The sequence below is a fragment of the Callithrix jacchus genome, chromosome 3 (genome assembly GCF_049354715.1).
Source record: "Callithrix jacchus isolate 240 chromosome 3, calJac240_pri, whole genome shotgun sequence".
In the NCBI taxonomy this organism is placed as follows: Eukaryota; Metazoa; Chordata; class Mammalia; order Primates; family Cebidae; genus Callithrix; species Callithrix jacchus.
In genome coordinates this window covers 173130815-173149551 of record NC_133504.1, presented here as the reverse complement: position 1 = coordinate 173149551, position 18737 = coordinate 173130815, and the positions used below count along the sequence as shown (strand labels likewise).

General features: G+C 36.7%; 2 protein-coding genes across 26 annotated transcripts in view; one reads left to right on the top strand and one right to left on the bottom strand.

Moving 5' to 3' along the window:
• PACRGL (parkin coregulated like) overlaps window positions 1–18737 on the top strand; it is a 60015-nt gene that overhangs the window by 10905 nt on the left and 30373 nt on the right. For 10 of the 17 annotated variants that reach the window (XR_013533162.1, XR_001910816.4, XR_013533166.1 and 7 more), the window contains 2 exons: window positions 3177–3257; window positions 5578–5694. Coding sequence is in view for 5 of the 17 variants with exons in the window: in XM_008993533.5 (XP_008991781.1) it covers window positions 3177–3257; window positions 5578–5634 (138 nt within the window). In the remaining 12 variants the exon portion in view is untranslated. Of the gene's footprint in view, window positions 1–3176; window positions 3258–5577; window positions 5847–7619; window positions 11641–18737 lie in introns of those variants that run through there. The other 7 variants (XM_008993533.5, XM_008993534.5, XM_017970737.3 and 4 more) reach the window with 4 other exon arrangements.
• Window positions 7815–18737, bottom strand: part of KCNIP4 (potassium voltage-gated channel interacting protein 4) — a 1202281-nt gene continuing 1191358 nt past the window's right edge. For all 9 annotated transcript variants that reach the window (XM_078367430.1, XM_078367427.1, XM_078367429.1 and 6 more), the window contains 5 exons: window positions 17471–17541; window positions 13730–13837; window positions 11744–11848; window positions 11086–11148; window positions 7815–9269 (listed from right to left, as the gene is read on the bottom strand). In XM_078367430.1, the coding sequence (XP_078223556.1) occupies window positions 9222–9269; window positions 11086–11148; window positions 11744–11848; window positions 13730–13837; window positions 17471–17541 (395 nt within the window). In that variant the 3' untranslated portion in view covers window positions 7815–9221. The remainder of the gene's footprint in view (window positions 9270–11085; window positions 11149–11743; window positions 11849–13729; window positions 13838–17470; window positions 17542–18737) is intronic.

Here is an 18737-nt window from a genome sequence, read left to right as displayed (position 1 = left end):
CTTTAATAGCTTCAAATCTTTAAAATAACTCAAAACCTTACAAAATCTAATTTTTAGCAAAAAAATGGAGAGATCGTTTGTAAAACATTTTACTAATGGACAGCATTACTTTCTCTTTTTTAAATGGAAAGCACCTACATGAGCAGGGTTTAGGGTTATAATAAAAAGTAAGCCGGCTGGGCATGGTGGCTCATGCCTGTAATCCTAACACTTTGAGAGGCAGAGGTGAATGGATTTCCTGAGCTCAGGAGTTTGAGACAGGCCTGGGCAACATGGTGAAACCCCGTCTCTACTAAAATACATAAAATCAGTTGGGTGGTGGTGTGTGCCTATAGTCCCAGCTTTGGGAGGCTGACACAGGGGAATTGCTTGAACCTGGGAAGCAGAGGTTGCAGTGAGCCAAGATTGTACCACTGCGCTCCAGCCTGGGTGACAGAGCGAGACTTCATCCAAAAAAAAAAAGCCAAAAGTTGGATAAAAGCTAAGGAACAGTAAGATGATATTTTGCTCATGTTGATTAACTATGAATTATAAGCAGTGCTCATATACTGTCTTGTGTAATTCCATGTTAGCAAACGTTATTTTTTTTATTAATGTTTTTCTTTGTTTTTCATTTTGGTGTTTTAGTGAATCTGTAAATTGCATTCAGGAAGAGACTTTTTCCTGATATGTGTAACTTTAATCTTTACTATAAATATATTCTGGGACACTATGCAGCTCACGAGGTTCCCAAGACCACTCTTAAGTTTGATTATTTGCCAGAAGGATTCAGGGAACTCAGGATCTGTATGGTTTCTTACAACAAAATGATAAAGATTAAAATCAGCGAAGGTAAGAGGCACATAGGGCAGGGTCCAAGAGAGACCAGGAATGGAGTTTTCAGTTGTCTTCTCCCAGTGGAGTGGTTCATGCAGCGTTTACTTCTTCCAGCAGCAATGTTTGGCAACGTGCATGGAGTATTGCCAAATTTTTTATTGCTGTCTGTCACACAGGCAAGACATTATGTAGGCAAGACACATGTCGTGTGATTGACATTAATCAACAGCCTCTCTAGAAGTTGAGCTAATATCCTCTGAACCAAAGTTCCCACCATAAATTACGTTGTATAGACTGCCTGGTGTCGCCCCTAAACACCCATGTTGACAAAGATACTCTGTCCGGCAGGACATTCCAAGAGCTTAGAGGTTATCATTCAAGAGCTAGGGGCAAGGGCCAAACATTAGGCAAGGGAAAGTCTATACTGCATACCGATAGAAAGATTGAAGTCTTAGATAGGACCTCCCTGCCTGCATTCTTCTGTATTTCACAGCTGAGGCATGATTTTGATCATGGTTTTACTGTTTTTTTCTTGGATCCATCCATATGAGAGATACTAGAACTGTATTTTTAACTTCCTATTCTACAAAGAGTGTAATACACCCCCGGAACCACCTGGTTGACATTATTAGGAATAGGGGTGATGGTGACTCTATCAGGATAGGTATACTGGTAGGTGATATTTAAATTCCATGAGGTTTCAGGTGGGCAGAAGACATAGAATAGATTCTCAAGCCTTGACATGTGAGAAGTGTTAGGACAGAAGAGAGAGAATCTTGGCAGATATTTGTAAGCTTCAGGTCAGGAAGTGTGGCTGACCAACTACAGGAATTTCACACTAGTGTATAAAATGACTCTTTCAAATATTCAGTAGTGTAATAATCTCTTGCACTCTGCACTTTCCCCTTCTGTTTTGTTCCGGGTACACCAAGCATTGAGAATATAATGCATGCTCTCAGCCCTCGTGGAGATTAATTTTGGTTTTGGTTTTGTTTTTTTTTGCAGGTGGGTGGGGATGTAGAAATAAGCAGTACAGACATCTGCTGAGAAAATTGGGATGGGGTCAAGGGCATGTGAGATGTAAAGAAAATGACTCACACTGGATCCTTCATCAAAGTCAGTCAAGCAAGGATCAGAACCTTAACTACCTAAATAGCCAAGTCCCACCTCCAGTGGCAGAAAGAAAAGGCCAGACTAACAATTGTATAAATTTGTTTTGTTTTTTAATCTTTCTGGGTTGGTGGCATTTTCTTTGGTCACTTGAATTCCCCCTCAGAGCTCTGCTTTTCCTAGGCAAGGAGTGACTGAAAGGGCCTCTAGCTTTCCTGGGCTGTCGGCACTTTGGGAATACTTAGACACCACCCTGACCTTCAGATTCTGGTGTTATATAAAGAGGTCTAGAAGTAGGTTGTGTGAGGGTTAGTTGCTGGTCTGTTAGCCACTCCCTATGAGACAAACACCACTGAGGATGTCAGTGCAGTGCTATTGGACCCCCTTCATCCCTCACCCCCATCTTCCACACCCTTCAGCCTCAAAGCCTTCATTTTCATCTGGTTTATAGACGTTTATATTAGATATTTATTGGAAGAAAGAGTACTCTTCTAGAAAAAGTTTTTTAAAACCAGTTATTGAACCTATATACAACTCATTTTTTTCTCTATGCAAAATAAACTATACCTTTTCTGAGCTGCAAATGTATGGGACTTTAAAGAGGGAATAAATCACCTGAAAATCTTGCTTAAAATGTAGCATCTGGGCTTTTCCCTGAGATTCTCAATTAAGTATGGTGTGAGACCCAAGAATCTACATTTTTAAACAGCATCTCCAGTGATTCTGATGCTGATGGTCCACAGATCTGCCTATGAACTTCTATGCTATACAGGGTGTATACAGATTCAGTAGGGTAATTCAGTCTGAAGAAAGCAACTGAAAGACCATAGAGGGACCTTGTCCATCCCCAGAGCATTCACTGTTACTAAATTGCTCAGGTAAATCCTCCACCCTTTGTCCTCTCTTCCCATTTTATTGTGGGAAAATGTGTGTTTTAGAGGCAAAGCTTTCCATCCTGGTCCTCTGAATGTTCTTGCAAATTACAAAATTGCAAAATGTGCTATTTTTTAGAAAACTTCAGATAGCATACTATAGCAGATCTTATAGGATTGGTTTTACTTAAAAGAATGTAAAGTCATTGTTTTTTAAAACATACAGAGGTACCCCTTATATGTAAATTTCAATGAGATGCTTCCTAAAAGAAGCCTTGAAATCTAAAACAAGGGGTGCTCCTGAAGATTTACTTATGTGTATGGTGAACGTGGTTAATTTTAAAGTCATTTCATTTCCCCCTAATCTTACTTTGAAAGCTTTCCAAAAGGTTAATGGACAAGAAATTCAAAGAGCCAATCACCAGCGCATTACAGAAGCTAGAGCAACGTGGCGGAAGTGTGAGTAGAACATTATTCCTTAAGAGTCTTTTTTTTTTTTTTTTTTTTCAACTTTCAGGCATATTAGTAAATTGACTATATATTTAACATGTACTCCTCATTTCAGCCACAAGTAACTATATGAAATTGATACTGTTATTTTCTTTTTAGAGCTGTCTCTTGGTCACACTGTTTTTCAAGCCCTGCAACTCAGACTCAGGTTGAATAAACACAGGGCTTGTACACTTCCACAGTGCTTAATATGGCACTGCATGTGGCATAGTGGTACAGTTTTTTTCTTTATTTTTAGTGGTTTAGTTTTGACCATTGAAAAGTTCAGAAAACCAAAGGGTTAATTTAGCTCATTGAGGAAGAATATTTTTCCCTTTCATTTGCTGTCTTTTCTGCCTCAAACGTCCAAATAATTGCACTATTCTCTCTGTAAGTGCGTGCGTACCCTCACAGGTGTACACACACACAGACACGTGCACACAGTGCTGGAATAGTTTAATTGATTATTCTAACTTTTCAAGGTAAAAAAATATGCAGGATTTCATAACTATGTGGTGTCAGATTACTAGATTAATTGAGTTTTCAGCATTTGAAGGAAGCATTCAGATAATCTAGTCTTAGAAATATTTCCATAAAAGCAGTCTTGCTTTTGGAAATTTTGTTTAATCAGATCTTGATAGAATTGCCTATGACTGTCTTAATATTGCAGAACTTAGTTTCATTCTAGGTACTTGCTAAAGGAATTAATTATAAGAAAATCTGTGTGATCATATACAATTTTAAAATGACAGACATAAAGCTTTAGCAAAATTACCTAATTTGACCAATTTCAATGGTTTCATTGATTGTAATCTTTCCATCATGGATGCCTAGAATAAAGTTTACAGGAGGAAGTAAGTCCCTAAGCCTACAAGATAATGAATTTCTTTGTTGTGTTTGGGTGCTAGGCAGAGAATTAGCATTCAGAGACCTTGTTGAGGAGATGTGCAGAACCATCCTCTAGTTAATCCCATGTCAAGGAAATTCTTGTTTGCTCTTCTGAGAATTTGAATGCAAAATATATTTTTCCTTTCTTCTGTGGAGTGGAAGTAAACAGAGGCTAAATAATGATGCCACAGCTTTTCAGTAGGAAACCCTCCCTAAATGGTTTTCCATATCCTATGAGCCGGTATGGGAGATGGGACAAGTAGAAAGGGACAGGACCAGCATGTCAGATTTCGTGGTGGGAATGGAGGGGGTGTGGAGCAGGAGATGGTATGCATGTAAATAAAGTTTAGAAACAGCGCATTAAGATTTGGAAGGGGAACACAGAGGCGTAGTTGACCAATCCAGGATTCCAGAAATATCAAATTCTTTTGTTGCTACTACATCTTACTAGCATTGAGTGTTGCTAATACAGAATTTTTAAAAAGATTTTATAGTTACAAGGGCTATTATTTATTTTCTTCTGACTCCTCATGTTTCTTCCTTTTTATATCCTACTTAATATTATAATAATGATTGACAATTAGAATAGAAAAATTTCTATTGCAATTACATGCCAAAGACTTTCTTGGCTTAATAGTTATTTTGCTAGCTTCCATTACTTCGTAATCCTTCATGAAATTAATGAATGTTCTTCTTTCTCTTCTAAAAGCTTATGTATCTCTTTCTTTTAATGTTAGAAATAAGTCTTTAAAAATGATTGTTCTCAGTTGCGGTTTCTCATTTCTTAGGAGTTGTGTATATCAGTGATGGAACTATTCAGCCTCTGGGACATGAAAATATCTGTTACAGTCACAGTGTTACTTTATTAGAACTGATATGCCTTAAATTGAAAAATCAGTTCATTCTTAGCCTGATTTGATTTTTTTTCTAAGTGAAATGCACATTTATTTTGGGAAAGGCACAACACAGACACTGATCTTTGTTGATTATGTGGGAACTTATTACATGGTATACTCTGCTTGAGTACTTTTTAGATATAAAACTCATTTACTCTTCCTAGTCATCAGAGAGACATTTTATCTCCCTTTAAAGATCAAGGAACTTAGGCACAGAGAGGTAATTAGTCCAGGTTTGACAAAGAAGTGACTAGTAGATGCTGTATTCAGGTCCTGGTAGTCTCGCTTCTAACTGCTGCTCTAGTTAGATACTTAAAAAAAAAAGAAACAGCCTATATTTTATGTAACTCGGTAAAAACACTTCTTATGTCATCATTTTGTTCTAATCCCTTTTTGTTTGTTTTGAGTTTTGGATACTTTCTAGGCATATTCCTGCAAATACAATACCTATTGGGGGAACTCTGCATGAGAGTAACGATGCTCAATTTTTTTTTTTCTGTCGACAGGGAAGCCTTAGCATCATCAAATCTAAGATTCCAACATACTGCTCCATATGCTGTTGAAGAAGGGAGCCAACAAACATTGTTTTTTCTTCCTGTTGACATATCAAACACTGACCCCAGGTACTCATGGAACCTTTATTCCATTTTATTGTAAATCACAGCCATTATTTATTATTCACTAGGTTAAGATGAATATACACTGAATCAAAGTTATTCATCAACAAAAAAGAAGTTACTAATGGAAAGTTATTAAAGTAAGTTCTATAATATAATTTTGTGAGGTTTATTTTTTGTATTTTTATTATTTGTGTGAAGAACCATTATTGAGTTTGCAAGATAAGATGTATTTTCTAGTGCCTATTTATAATACTTGTTTTGTAATCAAATTTGTAGCTGTGCACTTATTTTCCTAGATATTTTGCCATTTCTTGGGTTTCATATTTAACAAGGCTGTAGAAATTTAAAATAGTGAACAAACATTTGTGAATACACTATTTTAAAATTGTTTTAAAAGAGAGAAGGGGTCTTGCTTTGTTGCCCAGACTGGAGTACGGTGGCATAATCATAGCTCACTGCAAGCCTTGAATTTTTGTGCTCAGATGATTCTTTCATCTTAGACTCCTGATTAGCTGGGACTACAGGCATGTGCCACCCTGTCCAGCTAATTTTAAAATTTGCTTGTAGATATGACTCGATGAGGCAAGATACATTGAGCATCAATCATATGGTTCAGTAGAGCAGTGGTGTCTACACTAAGATGAATATTAGAATTACCTTAGGTGCTTCTGAAAAAATTCCTAGGGCCTCACCCCAAAATACTAATAGTGTTGGTCACGGGTGCAATATACAGTTTGAAAGCTCTTCTGGTGATTTTATTTTATTTATTTATTTATTTATTTGGAGGTTTCAGTGGGATGGGAGAATCACAAGGAATCAGGTGTTCAGAGGAATGTATTGAGTAGAGGTGAGGAACTAGGATGTTGAAAAGTAAAAAAAGGAGAGAAGGAGAGGAAGAAAGAGGAAGAAAAAGAGGGAGAGAGAACACCCCTTTACCTTCTGCAACATTTGTGAGGTTCTGAGGACCAACACTAGGTTTCATGTACATCCTGCAGAACCATGAACTAAATAAATCTCTTTTCTTTATAAATTAAAAAAAAAAAAAAAATTTGCTTGTAGAGACAGGATCTCTCTCTGTTATCCAGGCTGGTCTCGAAATTCTGAAAGCTATCCTCCGCAATTGATTTCCAAAGTGCTGGGATTACCGGAGTGAGCCACCATGCCTGGCCCCATGAGTACACTATTAATTAGTGTTTGTAAATACGTATTTTATAATGTACAATGCAGGGAAAATTTTCAGAGTATTCTAGTTTAAGACTTTTTTTCTAACTGTGAATTCTATTACAAGTATGTTGTTTATTACAACTCATTACAACTACCTAAATTTTGGGCATTAACTGTATTTAAGTAAATGTTATTTTTGCATTTCATAGCCAGAAAATACTGATGTTCACATAGATACTCAGCAATTAAAATCTGAAAACTCATATATGCATTCATTGATTTTGTTGTGCTTATGTTTAGCAATTACTTTTTAAGGAGCTTTTAAAACATAATTTAGACATAGTTCAGAATTTTGATATAATAGAAGCGATTCCCTCTGCAAGAGAGGAGTAGAGGTCAGGAAGAGAAATGGAAAACAAGAATAAGACCTTTTATCTTATGGGCAAAAGGAGAGGCCATAGGGATTTCTGTAGCCATACCATATCCAAAGCAAACAAGACTTGAAAGGGATGGAAAGGAAAGATCGGTCTTGTATATAGGAGCAGCAGTGTTGCATCTCAGAAGCTTTGAACAATGCCCTTTCTTTGCTCTATTCCCCAAACACCTGGAGTGAACTCTGTGATTCTCATTTCAGATATAATCTCACAACTGTAATTTGAAAGAGTTCAAGTAATTTCTGAGGGTTCTTCATGTAGAAATGCTCCTCCTCCCTCAGAACTTGTCTGTCCTGAGCCCTTTGTCTATCTGGCATGCTTTTTCCGCAGGTCTCTACTCCCTTGTCACATCCTCCAATCGCACTGGATACAGCAGCTGTCTGCTTGCTGGCCTTGTTTTTACCTGTTTTCATAGCATTTAGCACCATGCAGAGATATCTGTGATCTAGAAAATACTATAAGAAAAAGTCTTGTTTAAATCTAATAATTACAAAATTACTTGAAAAAGACCTATAACATAGACAGTAGAGTTATAAACATTTTATTTTGCTTTTATTTTTTCTTTTTGAAATACAAAATGTGCACATTGAGTTTACACGAACACGCGATGGCAAATTTCAGTGTACATGTATTGTACTACTCTTAATTTCTACACTGGTGATAGCAGGGCAGCTTTCAACATCCTATCTCTACACCAGAATAGATACCTGATTTATTGTTGCAAAGACAGTGGCAAATTTCCTCCTTCTGTAGCCTTTTGGTCTCCGTGATATTTCTACAAAACAGGGAAGATGTGTGTGTCTTTAGTAATGTGACAACTTTATAGTTTTGGCTAAGATCATTAAAAATAATCTGAATTGTTGGAATTTTATAATGAGCTAAATCAGACTGTAATCTGGATTAGTGGTTGAGCACTTATTTATTTTCTACTAAATCTTGGTAGTAATTCTCAATGTAATGGAATCACCGGTGCTTTCAAAGTGAATTTTGCTTACTGCTGGTTCCTAGTAGACAATGGGTAGTCAAGGTTTCTTTGTCCCTGAATGGCTTGTAATATAAACATGCTGTGAGGAAGTCAGGGAAAGAGGACAGATTTGGCCTTTAATGCTGTTAGGAGTACTTGTTACTAAGCATTACTGTATACTGGCGGATGGAGATCCTGACTCTTTGCATATGTCTGTAAACATCCTTATTTTGTTTGATGCCTTCTTGAACTTCCACTTGATACAATAAAAAACAGCCTGTAAGATTGAACAAATCCAAAATTATATAGGCCTTGGCTGTAATATATTATGCAAAATTAATTGCTTATTAAAATAAGTTTTATTAGGCATATGCTGATATCTGATAATAAACTGTTAAATGTTGTTTTAAAATGCCAGATAAATTAATTTCTAACAGAAGGTGGGAAGGCCATCGAAACTGGAACTATGTGTGTTTTTAATTGTCATAATCTTGTTTACTTAAAGTATGTATATAAATGGAATTACAGCATTCAAACATGAAAATTAATTTCTGGAAATTAAATGCAGATGTCAGTATATTAGAAAACCATTCAAAATCCTAAGAGTGAATACATACAAATGAGTAGCAAAAAACACTGGTATTTTAAAACCACTGATATGTGAAAGCCTCAATAATCCCATGGCTAAGGAATCAATAAAACTATATGCCAGATTGTTACTTTTGAATATTCACAGGGTATGAAATGAGTTAAACATCTCATGAACTCAGTGGCATTATGTAAAGGATGCAGATTTATAACTGAGAAACTCAAATCTTCTGGGGATTGCTTTATATTAAAACAAAGCTTGTTTGCATAATAGGCTTCAGTGTCAAGCTGAGCAATCTATGCTAAAAGTGGTAGCTCCAACTTTAAGTGTGGTAGAATCGTTCACATTTGTCTGTTGGATTGAAGATCTATTTGACAAGTTAAATCACATTTTCAAAGAGCTGCATGGAGCGCATTATGTTTTCATCCTGAAAGGGAGAAACATAGAGTGATTAAATTCAGCCTGTCTTCAAGGGAAAGTACACTGCTTTGCCCCTAAGTATTGCCTCCCACCATCCACCTATGCCAAAAACTCAAATATTAAGTGTTGGCAAATGTAAATGCCATTGTATCCATTTTCCACATAGATCACTATGAAGGAGGACCCATTTTATATGTTGTGGAGTCTATTGACCAGGCATTAAACCACTTTATTTAACTCTTACTAGAGGCTGTTTCTCAAATCATAATGCCAAAAAGGAAACTACAGAGGGGCAGAGGTAAGTCAAAGCAATGAAAATTTTGGCATTCTACGTAGATCACAGGTCAAATCACAGATATTTTTATACAGGTACAAGGAAAATTTGTGTGTGTGTGTGATGAGCCAGCAGCTCATGAAGATTGGGTGCTGGAGCATAGGAGGCAGGGTGTTGGATTAAGAGGGAACATGTTTGCAGTAATTATCTCTCTTTCTGTCCGCTAGTTATGGCTAAACCTGTGTGGCCTGAAGGAGCCTTTTAAAGTGAATGGTCTTAATTACAGAGAAAGGATTGGGGAGCAGAAACCACTGCCCAGTGACTGTATTCGGTTGAGCATATTCTTTGAAATGAGTTAGGGGACAGACATTGGGCATTATTGGAGCACTTGTCAGTTGCATGTGAATAGCACTTATTGAGCTGTTTATGGTGCTGGTAAATGTGGCTAAACCAGTAATAGCTTCCACTGCTAGAAACCAACTAACAACATCACCATCAAGCAGCTTAATGTCACCAAATTAATTCTTAAAGACCACCACGTTGAAATCCAAGTTGAGAAACAAGCAGACGTCCAGAAAGGTAAGAACAGCAATTTAAAAATAGAAAATCTTAAGAACAGATTTGTTTTTATGATAATTTGAAGTTGTTTTTTTTTTGAGGCAGAGTCTCTTCCTGTTGCCCTTCATCTAGAGTGCAGCGACACAATCATGGCTCAGATGGGCTCAAGTGATCCTCCTGCCTCAGTCTCCCAAGTAGCTGAGACTTCAGGCACATGCCACAATGCCCAGCTAATTAAAATTTTTTCGTAGACTTAGGGTCTTGCTATGTTGCCTACGCTGGTTTTGAAATCCTGGCCTTAAGTTATCTTACTGCCTCAGCCTCCCAAAGTGCTGGGATTACAGGTGTGAGCTACTGTACCAGGCCTTAAACATTTTTAATTATTCTACCCACACATCAAGTCAAATAAGTCTAAGTAAGCTAACACTGGTTTCTTAGATAATAGACTACTACTTGGAGTTCTCTTCAAAGAAAATTTTCCACTATTTATTTTTTATGACTAAAGACCATTACTGAGTTCAGCCAAAGTTTCTTGTCTACAACACTAAAACAGTGATTTTTCCCTTAGAAGTCAGATAAAAGCTTGGCCTGTTGTGATGCATACTTGGCTATCTAGAAATTTTAAATCTATGGCGATATGATAGATAACATATGAGTTATGCCAAGTCTGGACAAAGAGCAATTCAAATTTCATATGTTTTATCCTCCATGACGAATACACTCTAAGGAATTTGGGAATCAAAAACACAGTACATGTGCGACTTTTGTATCCCCAGGGCTTTGTACATAGCCTGACTCAGTAGGCACTCAGTGTTGATTATGTCAATTGGTGCTTGTTTGCAGAGTGGTGGGCTCATGTTGCATGTTGTAGAAGTGGTAAACTTAGGCATATGATCTTTCTATTTTGCCCGGTTCATGGTAGCTAGCTGGCAATCCTCAGTTTAGTTGATGTGATAGCTGAAGTGATAATTCTTATACTTCAGTTACTTACTTTTTGGCAGCTTTCAATGAACTCATCTATGGTGACGACCCCATCTTTATTTTTGTCCATTTTCTATTCAGGAAGAAAAAAAAAATGGTATTTAGACTTATCCCTTAATACCCTCACACCTGGACCAAATGAGCTGAAGCTGATAAAAAGAAAGCCTAGCTGCTTATTTCACATGGAGGAACGGTTTCACAGCAGGAACCAGTGGTTTCTTAGAGCTAAACATGTAGGGCCAAACCCTTTTAGGCTGTTCCCTTTTAAATATAGAGTGGTGAAGATTTAGAGTCACTCCGTCCTAGGTAAAATCCTACTTTCTGGATATGACAGAGCTTGGGCAATTTGCTGAAACTTTCACAGCTTTCTTTTTCTCTCATCTGTAAAATGGGATTAATGAGGATTGATAGGATTCTTGTAAGAACTGAACGAAAACAAAACTTGTGAAACGTGAGAAATGTTTAGTGTTGTATCAAGGATTTAGTGAATATTCAATAAGTGTAGTTATCAGCATTGTAAATTCAAAACCAAAGCTATTAAAATACTGTTTTGTCTCAGTAAAAATGATTTTCCTTTGCTTTTTTTTTTGAATCATCGAGGTGCTTGGCAAACATCAGGACTTTATCTCCTACTTTCATTCCCTCTTGACTTCTGTTTTCATTCCTACCTGAAAAAATGTTTCCACATGTTGTCTGGGAGCATCTTCTTTGAGGACAGGATATGTACATTTACCCATCATGTCATATATTGCTTTCATTATGTCAAGCATTTCCTGAAAAGTAAAAGGCACTTGCGTGAGGCTGCACATATGTATGAAGAAACCAGGCTAAGAAGCTCTGACGGATGTTTCCTACTCAATTTTAAATCTTTGACTTTTTGTTTGTTGGATTCTTTGTTAGATGACTGTTTGTTGTCCCAAAGGAAAAGGCAACAGCAGAAGAATCAGAATGTAAGAATTAATTCCGATCTCTTGGTTTCAAAATGAAGCAAATTTCCATGTATTTAACATAGGAAAAGAATATGCTGGTTTAATGTTTGGATTTCTATAGACTTTAAATAGACTTGGATTTCTATGGACTTTAAGTAGACTATATTTAATTGAATCATTATATATCTTATGTGTTGATTATCAGTTTCCGTCTGTTGAGAATCAAATATAATGCACACCATATATTGAGAAAAAACACCACTTAGAATTAGTGAAATTGGCAAGTCTCAAGGATCAGTAGGATTTTTGTTGGTTGTTGTATTTTTTTCTACTATGGCTTTAACTGAAGACACACCTGAAGACTAGTCAAAATATTTTGACCCTGGGAAACACCTTGAAATATTACTATCTTTTTATCTGAAACAGTCTAATTTTTGCCTTACCATTTTCATTCTTATGAGAATAAAAATATCTAATAACTTAAACATTTAGATTTATTGTTGCACTTTTGTTTCACATGAAAGATATCTTGATTAGGTTGATCATACAGATCTAATGTATATTTACTTTTAAGAGTATTCAATTCTATTATAAATGATAAAGTAATTTGTAAACAGATGAAACCTTTTAAGATGTTTTAAGTATAGATAAGTAGCAAGTAGTTTGTTAGACAGGCGGAATTCTTGAGATGTGTTAAACAGAGACAGGTAGAAAGGAATTGAAGAACAAGAGATATTTAATATTCCTGAGGTACCTGAGCAATATTCATGGTATAAAAATATATAAGAAGCACTATTTAAGATATGCTCTATATATGTGAACACTTGATAGTCACATATATAGAGCATATCTTAAATAGTGAGGTCTTAATTTGGCACCTATCGTTGACACCTATTCTAGCCTCAGATGTCTTCTGTTCAAGAAACACAAATGAAATCCATTATTACTTATCAGGCTATACTTGTAGCCAGGCACACTTGAACCTATATCTGTACAGTAGCACAAGTTTATTCATTGGCAAGTGGCCCAGGGCATCTTTCGTCTGTGGGGCTGCTTGCTCAAAACTCAATTCTGAGGGAGGCTTTTGTGGCAGTGAGAGATGGGACATAGGCATACTGAGCATGCCCAGGATTCAGGGACTGTGGTCTTTCAACCCTACTTGCATCCCATCCTGTGTGGTTAACTTATCCCTTTCCCTTTACTTCTTGCTGTATTTTAAATTAATTTAATAAACTGTGTAATACGAGTATCTTAATTTGGTCTGTGAGCCTTGTTTCCTCAATAATCTGCCTCAAAGTGCATTTGGAAACCCCACCATTGCATCAGCTCATTCCACGATCTACATGATTGCAAAATTGCATTTCATTATGGTTCACATGCTATGGTGAAAAGAAAGGCTGCAGGCTAAATATTGAAACATGGCTTGGACACATTTTCTTTCTAGCTGATTCCAACCATAGTCTTTATTCCATTCACAGTATTTATTAAGATGTCAGCGGGAAACAAGAGTGTAATCTTTATGTGTTAATATATTTACTTTGGAGCTTCACCATAAACTATTTCTATTCCAGATCTTTAGTTATACGTCTTTCTTCCACTACATAAAATATTTTGGATTTCCTGAAGAAAACTATTTTCAAATTAATAATTGCAATTGTTTAATATTTTAAAATTAAGAAATGAAAATGGTCCAAATTATAGCTGTGTTGGTGAGGCATCCCTTACCTCTTTAGTGATGTAGCCATCTTTGTTTATGTCATACAGATTAAATGCCCAGTTGAGTTTTTCTTGTACTGTCCCCCGAAGCAAAATGGAAAGACCTTTGATGAAATCCTAAAAAGAAATAAAAATACAATTTTACATGACATTTCTAAAAGAAAAAGCAAAGAAATGATGGAAGCGAGGGCTACAACCCTCTGGCTTTTGAACCACTTATTTAGCAAAATGATCGATGTGTTACTGGTTGTCTATTTTTCAGAGCTCTTTGTGGGCATAAATCACTCCCTAGTCTTAACATTTTTATCTTCTAATTGGAAACTGAGTTAAATCAGTGGTCCTAGGAATTGTAACTGTGGATACCCACACAGTAAGAAACTTGAGTATAAGTGGTATTGGCTTTTCACTGCAAGTGCACATGATTTACTAAAAGGATCTAATAGTACAGTCTTAAAAAAAATACAAGTGCACACATAACACTTCAGTGAAAAAAAATTTGCTAACAAGAAATGTGGCTGTCCATCAAAGATAAACCAATTGCGGTCCTTAATCAGAAACCCAGTTATAATTTACATGCGGACAGTGGGTAAGAGCATGGAGCTGGAGAGGACAGACTGCCTGGATTCACCCTCCAGCTATGCCACTGGATGGCTTTGTGTCTTCAGGCAACTTAACTATCCCTTTGCCTCAATTCTCATATCTGTAAAGTAGACCTATTGATAGTACTTACCTCTTCACAATTTTCTGAGGATTAAAAAAGAGCCTGCTTGAAATTGACAAATGGGATCTAACTAAAGAGCTTATGCACAGCAAAGCAAACTCATCAGTGAACAGGCAACCTACAGAATGTGAGAAAAATTTTGCAATCTATCCATCTGACAAAGGGCTAATCACCAGAATCTACAAATAACTTAAACAAATTTACAAGAAAAAAAAACCATCAAAAAGTGGGTGATTTATCATTTATCATTCCATTTATCATAGAATCAGATGGTCTCTCTACTGGACCTCTCAGTATGCAATTGCTATTCAAAATGTGTTCATTCCCTAACCATGTCTGTTTTCTAGAGATTTCCAAGGTAGCTAATCAATTTAGAAAAGTAACTGCAACAGCCTACTTTTAAATTTGACTTTCATTCAAACTTTATTAATTTAGCCATTAGTCTTCCTTTAAAAGGAAAGGCATTTTACCAACATTCCCATCATATATAACCATTACAACTAATTTCCCAAATTATAATCAACATTCACTGCAATTACTGGTATTTTACATAAATATTATAAAAGCAATGTTATGCATGGTTCCATATCATTAACAGCAGCCTAAATTTACATGTAAAATTGGATATAATGTGCCCTAGGAAATTGGTGGTATATTTCTACTACATAAGTAATTTCAAGTAATGGAATCACTAATAGTTTTTGCCTTACTCAGCCTCTGGAATCTAGCTATAAAAGTTTATATTAGGTGGACTATATTAGGTCAAACCTTTGATTTCTATATTATAGCTAAATTAAGACTGTGCTGGAATTAAATTTGTTCATAAAGTGAAGCAAACACAAATATGACACTGTCATGAAATGATCAAAGTTACTATCATGGAGTGACCTAAGCTGCCATTAGCAAAAGAAACATTATGAAGACTGGTACCCAGGACACTTCCCCTATCTCCTCTCCCTCCACTAACTGCTGGTTCTACACCCAGGATAAACATGTCTGCTCCATCTTGACTGAGTCCACTCCTTCACCTTAGTTCATTCCTTCTCCACTCTCAGCTTTTATTTTTATCTTCTCAGTGATGTTTCTCACTTAAGTTTTGGGAGATGGGCTTTTGGGATTTCTGGGCCCAGAATCTTTTTAATTGTGGTACCCAGTCTGCATGAGCATGGAGTGTGTGTGAGGAGGCTCTTGGCTGGCTCTGTTCATCCTGCTTGGCTGGATGACATCACAGAAGGCTGAACCCTTCTTTTTCATCTTGATTCCACAAAGCTCTTGCACCCAGATAGCTGCCTATGCCCATATGAACTTTTCTTTTATACATGACAGTTCTGTTGAAATACAATTCTACAAATTCTGTTTTAATTTCTTTTTAATTTATTTCATTCTTCACCTCCAGTACCTTTACAGCAGTTCAGGCTTTCATCAGCTCCTGTCTGGACTCTTGGAATACTCAGCTGCTAATTGCACTCCATGTTGCCAGGAACATAGCTCTGATAAATTAACATCCCTGCCAAAAATTCTACAAAGACTCCTCACCTCCTACAAGATGGTCCAATCTCCCTAGCATCCTGCCTAAGACATGTCAGGATCTGGCCTCTGTCTCCTTCCGCAGCCTTCCCTCTTGGCTCTCCAATTGTATATTCTATCTTCTTGATGATTTACACATTTTTCCTTGGTTCCCAGGACTGATACACTCTGTCCAGCCTTTGCCCTGCTCTTCATTGCTTCCCATTCCATCCCAAGCCTTCATTCTCTTAAGGAGCTCCTGACTGTCCTTTAGACTTAGTCCATCAATTCCACTGAGCCGGCTTCCCTGCTACAGCCCCTTCTGTGCAGGTACCATTTCCTCACTGGCCTTATTCATCCTCTGCTTCCATTTATCAGGACTCTAATCAAAATTTCTGCTCATATTTAAGATGCACCCTTCCCCACTTTCAGAAATAAATGCATCTTTCAAATTATCTCATTTCTCTTTATATATATTTTATAAATAAATATATATGTATGTATGGAAAAGGGAAACTGGAATTACAAAGCAAAATATGTATAATGCTACTTCTGATAATCACAACCAAATCAGAATGTAACAAATAAATGAGGTATACTTTTTTCATACCTTTTTTCTAACAAAAATAAAAGCCTTCACAGCTGAACAGAGTTCATGTCTTGTTTATCTCTTAATATTTAAATCAATATACTACAATTGTGATCTGCTGTGTGCCATTTAAATCATATGAATTATATATCTATATGAAATATAGATATATTTAAGCTATTTATATAAATATATATATTTATATAAGCTATGTGAATATCTAGGACATATTTTATTTTACTAGATGCTTATACACAGTAGTTCCTGAACAAAATTAAATGCTTTTGAGCCAAGTGGGGAGGCACGTGCCTGTAATCCCAGCTGCTCAGGAGGCAGGAAATTGCTTGAACTTGTGGCAGAGGTTGCAGAGCCAAGATTATGCCACTGCACTCCAGCCTTATGACAGAGCAAGACTCTCTCTCTCTCTCAAACAACAACAAAAATACTTTCTCTACAGATCACTTAAAGTTTGTAATTTAAAAAGAGATTTCCTCATAGAATTGTCAGGCTGGTGAATATAGTATTTTTCTACATTTAATTTCTTGAATTTCTTGCCTGTTTGCTCCACTTACTGAGACTTCCACAAAGGGGCTTTTGACTTTATTATTTTTGTATTTCCACTGCCTACCACAGCTACTGGCCCATAAGGACGTGTCAGTAACAGTTAAATCATTTGCCTTCTGGGATTTTTCACATGCAGTTGAAGAAATGGACTCTCCTTGTATGAGCCAATTTAAAGTACTAGAAAAGAAACTAAACATGGCTTGCAATTTGTACATCTTTTGAAAGATAATTCTTAGCAGTTCCATGAGAGAAAGGGAATGTCCTTGGTCTTCATTTCCCTGAGCAAAAATCATCATCACCAAACTCACATTTTTCCCCTAAAAAGACTGAACTCTGAAGTCAAATGATATGAAAATAACACAGGGCTTACCTCAAAGCTCACAGCTCCATTGTGGTCCGTATCAAATGCATTGAACAGAAAATGTGCATATGTTGTAGAGTCTGAAATAGTGAAAAGGGAATATCATTAAGTCAGTGTTTCCGTATCCTACATAAGACTTGGATAGCAGTCCAAGCTCTCTTTCATCCAGAAGAATTAACTCTGCCACCTTTAGTTTGTGCTTTCCCTTTCCTCACAACTGCTCACCCTCTTTCTTCTATAGAGGACTAGAGTTTGAGAGTCACAGGAATGAGTGGCCAACACAGAGGCCATTGGTGACAAACATCCTCTATGAGTTTCTGGCTGGCAATGCTGTATTCTTAGGTGATAAGATTAACACTGGGACAGGAAATGGTCCCATAGGTGGGTGTGAAGATTGAGACTTGTCTGGAATTTGCTTAGTGTTTGTCAGAGACCATCTATAGAAGTAATAAAAATACTACTAATGAGACAAAGATGAGTTGCTGTTATTAGTGTTTCTATTATTATTAGAACCTGTATCATTGTTACAACTCAGATAAGGACATTGGGACTTAGAGAGGGTGACAAACATGCCCAAAGTCACACAGTGAATAAGGAATAAATCTGGGGCATAAACTTAGGTCTTTCTGACTCTGAGAACCAGCTCAGCCCACAGTCAGTACCAGGTCAGCCCAGAGACAGTAAAGTTGGCTGATAGACTGGGGTCAGTGGTGACTTGAGAAGTTTCTGTGCCTGTGCTGGAAGGGGACTGGGTGGTCCTAAATGTTCCTTGTTGTATGAAGTTGCATGAAGTAGAGAGCCCCTACTCTGTCTGGGTCCTGGGTGTGATTCAAGGATCTGGGTAATGATGGACAGGTATGTCTTCAGAAGTCTGGCTTGTCTGAGTTTGCTTCCATCGGGTATTCTTCCCCTCTCATTTTTCCTTCCTTCTGCTCCTCTTTCTCCTTAATCTCTGGGCTTTCTGCCATTTCATTTAAAAGTCTGTACTTTTTCCTCATTGTTTTTTGTTGAGTGCCTAGCTTTCATTCTTAAGGGCGTCTGTACTTGACCCTTGATCAGATTCACATGATTATTTTCAATGTTTCATCTCCTGGGCTTTAGCCTTTTATCTTAACCTTTTTTGTCTTTAAAAAAAAAAAAAAAAAAAAAAAAAGGTAACCTTTTAGCTCATTGGCTCTAGCCTTTTATCTTCTGTTTTAAATCTCATCTATTTCTATTTTATAATGTTTAACCTTCATTGGGTTTTAACTTATCATTGATTCACTTTTTACTTCAT